General features: G+C 47.0%; 1 protein-coding gene across 2 annotated transcripts; it reads right to left on the reverse strand.

Annotated features, from left to right (window-relative positions):
- Window positions 1-719: 719 nt before the first annotated feature.
- LOC309369601 (transcription cofactor HES-6-like) lies at window positions 720-4,682 on the reverse strand. Of its 2 annotated transcripts, none has more exons than XM_081910607.1 (4): window positions 4,407-4,682; window positions 4,141-4,227; window positions 3,935-4,010; window positions 720-2,632 (listed from the first exon to the last, which is right to left on the reverse strand). In XM_081910607.1, exons 1-4 carry the CDS (start codon window positions 4,485-4,487, stop codon window positions 2,187-2,189), a joined length of 690 nt encoding a protein of 229 aa, XP_081766733.1. In that variant the 5' UTR covers window positions 4,488-4,682; the 3' UTR covers window positions 720-2,186. The 2 variants fall into 2 exon arrangements, with proteins under 2 accessions (XP_081766733.1, XP_081766732.1); XM_081910606.1 differs by having other exon boundaries at window positions 3,935-4,016; window positions 4,407-4,681.
- Between the last annotated feature and the right edge of the window lie 494 nt (window positions 4,683-5,176).

Consider the following 5,176-nt stretch of genomic DNA (forward strand, 5'->3'; position numbering starts at 1 on the left):
ATCTGCTAGGTCCATGTTTCCCAAACAGGGGTCTCCAGCTGTTTTCAGACTACATTTCCCATCATCCCTGACCACTGGGACTTGCTAGCTAGGGATGATGGGAGTTGTCATCCAAAAACAGCTGGAGACACAATTTGGGCTCCTACTCTGGTCTTCTACCCCACAATACTATTTTTTCCCACTTAAGAATTTGCAATAGTCTACTAAGACAAATAATAACTTGTAATATTTTAGTTCTAGTCCAGAATACCTAAGAGACTGCAGCCCTAAATACTGTTACTCAAATGCTGCTTTTAAACACAAAAAAAAATACAAGAAGGTCCTGCTCATGTTTAATGTCCCAAGTAAAAGTTTATTTGACCTCCCTGGGCCTTAACTTAAGCTGGTATTATTACAGCCTATTTCCTTTATTCCATACACACTCTCTCTAAGTCATTATGTATAGGGTGTTATTTTCACTGAAACTGTCCATACTAACGCTTAGTTTGCACATCAAAACATTCCCTGGTCTACTGTAAAAGCAAAAAAGGTCTTTACAGGGAAGACTTCCCCTTCATGGGGGGAAAAGTGGGAGGGAGAATGTGGGCCTCCCTTCTAGTTCAAAGGTAGGTGAGAATCTAGCAGTCAGAGAGAAACAGCTCTTGTGACAGGCTTGAATTACGGGACATCCAGTCCGATGGCTTAAAAGTTAGTTACAAAGCACACATCTACCAGTAAACTTTGTTTCCAATTTTATTATTCCACATGGTTAACAAAAAGGAAGATTACATAGCTAGCCCTCCAACCTTACTTTTACCCCTCCCTTTCTTTCTCTATGCTGGGACATTTTCTTGCGTTAAGGAAACTTACAGCATAGATCTATATTACAATGACAACTCTCTGGAAAGGTAACAGCACAAACAGCTCACAAATCTTAAAAAATAAAAAAACCACCTGTTTTTAAGTGGAGGAAAGCTGAAGTTGCAGTAGATCAAAGAACATCTTTCGAGTTTCTTAATTAATGGCATGTAATTCAATGTTTTCCATTCAAACCGGGAAAGTATTCAATGGTTCAAACCCTAACTAAGCCATTTGTTATTGGTTTTTACACAATTACCAATGTTGTTGCTTAAAAACAAAGGCTTAGCAATGACAGACTAAATTGGGAAGTCACGTAACCAAACGCAGGAACATATGTGTGCCAAAAACCAGAAGTATAACCACCGTGTTAGCCCAAGAATCCTGAACAAATGAAACATTCCAACTCCCCATACTTGAACAGGCAAGTTCAGTACAATAATTAAGTGCTTAATTACCAATGTTTGCACTCAAGGATACATATTTATGAATTGCTCACTTGGAACAGAATTTCTAGAACAGACGTGTCACCCACCCCCCAAAATACATGCAATCATTGGTGAATTTAGTTGCTTTTATTTTTTTATATATAAAAAGATTAAAATAAAACATTTGACAAGCTATAAAACATACCACAATAAATTCAAATGTGCTAGCTGTGCGTAAGACACGTTTCTAAAAGGCACCCTGCCACCAATATTTTAAATGCTCACCTAATTCCAGTCTGGCTCCTAGTTTCCTCTTCCTTCACTGAAGGAGAAATCCTAGACCACTAAACTCATCAAGAGACTAGCTTCACCAATCCCTTTCAGGGATTTTCCTTTTTAAAAAATAAGAGAGAGAAAAATCTATCACTAGAACATTTGAAGTTGTGCATAACTGCTTAACTTCATACATTTCACTGGTATTAAACCACCAAGTTTTCAAATGCACAAGGGTTTTCTCCTAATTGAAAAAAGGTAGTGATTCAGGGCCACTTATAAGGACCATTAAAAAAACCCCAAGGAAACAAAAAAGGTAAGTTGCAAAACACTGCTGTGCTTCAACAAAAGAGCTCTGCTTCCATACTTCCATCTCTTTTAACCCTTAATCATAAAAAGAAACCAGGACTTTCCAATATTCACCTCTCACACTCACAGATGAAATGTTAACACATTCGAGCTATTTAGCCTGTCAGGATTTGACAGTGTAAGAGTGCCCAGCTATGCAGTCCTGAAATACAGCAACATTACGACACAAATGCACCATCTGAAATCCTCACCGTCTCTATTCCAATGGCTAGAAGAACACAGTGCTCAAGTATTCTCCCTATTAGGTAGATCTTCGTTGGTTCCTGCGCAGTCTCTTTACTACCAAGGTCTCCACATAGATTTGGAAAGGCTGGAGGAAGGCACATTTTGCGTCCTAGACCTGTCCAGTCCATCCAAAGAGATGTGGCTTTGCTCAGCCTCCGTGTCTTCCACATCAGAGCAAGTCTCCTCACTGGAGGAAGGTGAAGGAAGAGGCGAATTGGGACTGGGCAGGTTCAAAGCTGCAGGCGATTCCCCAGGCGTTTGGGAGAGCCCATCGCTGCCAGGCCACTGGCTGATGGAGGGGTCTGACAAGACATCCGCTATCAGGTCCTGGAAACTGCCTTCGTTCAGAGGCATCGACTCCAGAAGGTGGTTCAAGAGCTCTGCTGCAATGGTGGAATCAATCCCCGGGCAGTTGGAGACAAACGTATGAACTTCATGCATGCACTGAATGTACCCAGCTGCAAAGCGCTCGCTGGCCTCCCGCTGCAGTTTGTCACTATCTGAGGCCACAGGCAAAGAGAGAAACACAGCAAGGGTCACAAAACATCCATTTCTCCTCTCCCCAGTAGTACTGCAGAAGGCTATCTACTCCCTTGCCCTTCAGGGCTGGCTAGATGCTAAAACTACATCCCACCCCCCACCATACCTGTCAATGCCAAACTTGAAAAATGAGGCCTGGAGGCTTCTAACTAAGGGACAATCAGGCAGCATCACTGCAAATCTGGCTGAGGATACAACTGTATGTTTCAGGGTGAAAGCCCCAGCCTTTATGCAATGAGATAAATGTTTTGGAAAAACAAGGTAGATGGGGCTGATAGATGAGGTTTTATATACCTAAATGTGACTGCTTTCTAGTAACAGTTGTATAAGAATAGTTTTAACTAGACTGAGCAAAGTTGGATTTATGCAGTCATTTCACCGCAAGTCCAATTCACAACTCAAGCAGAACTGCAATACTCTTTGGCATAAGCACAGCTCGGCCTAGGTATGTTTACTCCAAATAAAACAAGTCTCATCGTAACAATTAAGTTAGATCAAAAAAGGGATAGCAGCAGCCACTAGGTAGGGCAACAGGGAAAGAAAAAGAACATAAAGTGAAACCAGAACAGTGAAGGCCAGCAACTTTGGTTCAAACCAGAAATACTTCAGGTGTGCTCTAAGTAGCACCGGTTTTGTGTTAAACTCCCTGGTTTGTTGTGGTATCACAAGGGGCAGGGAGAAGAGACATCATGCATACAGCCCTCAATAGCAAAGAGGAGGAATCAAAATGTAATGATCGTAAGGAAGTAAAGAGAGCTGCTTACAATACAGCCCTATGGATGTCTACTTGGAAATAAGTCCTACTGAATTCAAGGGGACTCGCTCTCAGGTAAGGATATACAAGACTGCTGCCTTACTAAGGAGAACAGAAAAGATAGCTTCCCACCCCCAGAGAAATGGGAGTACAGAATGGAAACGCTTTATTGGCAAAATAAGCAAAGGATGCCATGCAATCCTTGGGTCCTGATGCTCCCTTCTTTTCTAAAAAATAATAATGAAATTTAACTCTGCACCCCCCATCCCATTTCCCTCCCTCTATCTGACAATCCCCTTTTAATTTATCTGCCCAGCAGCTTCCTCCTCCAGCCCTAATAAGGAGTAGCTCTCTAGGTAACCGAGGAAACAGCCAGGTCCCCTACGCAGGACCATGATGGAGATGGGAATGAGAGAGAAGGAAGGAAGGAAGGAAGGAAGGAAGGAAGGAAGGAAGGAAGGAAGGAAGGAAGGAAGGATGTCACAGGGCAACAGCTGAAGCCACTCACCGAGAGACCTGTTCTGCAGGATGCCTTGCACCCGCTTCACCGTCAGCTCCAACACCTCGGCGTTCTCCATCTTCGCCTGGAACTAGCAGCAAGCAAAAGGAAAGAGAGGGGGAAAGGCCACAGCAAAGAGCAGCTCGTCAGTCCCAGCCCCCTTACCGTCCTCCGCGCCCCCCCTCCGCCCGAAAGCCCTCCGCCGGCCAAGTTACCTCCGTGTCCGCCAAGATCAGCCGCAGCTCTTGCAAGCTCTCGTTGATCCGCGCCCGCCGCTTCTTCTCCACCAGCGGCTTCCTTGCCTAGCGAGGAGAGAGAGAGAGAGAGAGAAAGAAGAGGGGAGGAGCAGAGGGCGCCACTTGCAGATCGCTGCACACGCGCCCGCTTGCAAAAGCAGGCGCGCAGGTCGAGAGCGCAGCCCGCCCCAAAAGTCCACCCCCCCCAAACACCCCCCCCCGCGCAGCTCCCGCAGCTCCCTCACCTTCCTGTCTCCTCTGGCCTCGAAGAAATCCTCGTCGTCCCGGCTCGGTCGGTTCTTGCTGGGCCGAAAGGAAGGAGCCATGGCCGGATCCGGGGCGATGCGAATGGGGCAAATGCAGGACGACGGAGAGGGGACGGAGCAGTGCAGAGCAAGGGCGGCCGGGGGCGGAGGCAAGGAGGCGGAGGCCGGAAAATCGTGCAGCGAAATAAATAGATGAAGCCGCAAGGCTGCTGCCTCCGTCCCGCACTCCCCCGCCCCCTCCCGCGGCCGCCGCCCCGGCCTTATTTATAGCCTCTGATTTGCATGTCAATGAGTCTATTGGACGCGGCGCGCCGAGAGGAAGCCCGAACGTTGACTGAAGCCACCAATGGCGGGCGGGCGCTTTGTCTGGCCGGGCGCTTTCGGGGACGTTTTCCTGGTCGTAGCAGAAGCGAAAGCAGCGGCGGGGGGGCGGAGGGAAGCCGCGCTGCTGCTGGACAGGGACCGTCGCCCAACGCGCGTTGTAATGTTTGCTTGCCGTTAGTTTCTGCCTGGTGTTTTCTCAGTTGCTCGCTCGCGGGATTCGACGCGATCGTTCCGTTCTCAAGAGTTAACAGCGGGGTTTCTCGCTGGAGGAAGGGCAGTAAGGGAGCGTGTGTGTGTTAGAGAGAGAGAGATGGGAGTTGCAATAACGTGTGGAAAGGCTGTGAAAGCGACGCGCAAGTTGCTTACTGGGCTTGCTAGTGTGCAGTCTTCAACCGTCCAAATTTGCATTAGGATTTCTTACTGTG

The sequence above is a fragment of the Podarcis melisellensis genome, assembly GCF_964234715.1.
Source record: "Podarcis melisellensis genome assembly, chromosome: 5".
Classification (NCBI taxonomy): Eukaryota; Metazoa; Chordata; class Lepidosauria; order Squamata; family Lacertidae; genus Podarcis; species Podarcis melisellensis.

Excerpts from the sequence above, each read along its gene's own strand:
- LOC309369601 (XM_081910606.1), bottom strand. The coding sequence starts at position 4,487 with ATGGCTCCTTCCTTTCGGCCCAGCAAGAACCGACCGAGCCGGGACGAC. Across the intron at positions 4,228-4,406 it reads AGGCCAGAGGAGACAGGAAG|GCAAGGAAGCCGCTGGTGGA; the intron begins GTGAGGGAGCTG and ends TCTCCTCGCTAG. Across the intron at positions 4,017-4,140 it reads TGATCTTGGCGGACACGGAG|TTCCAGGCGAAGATGGAGAA; the intron begins GTAACTTGGCCG and ends GCTTGCTGCTAG.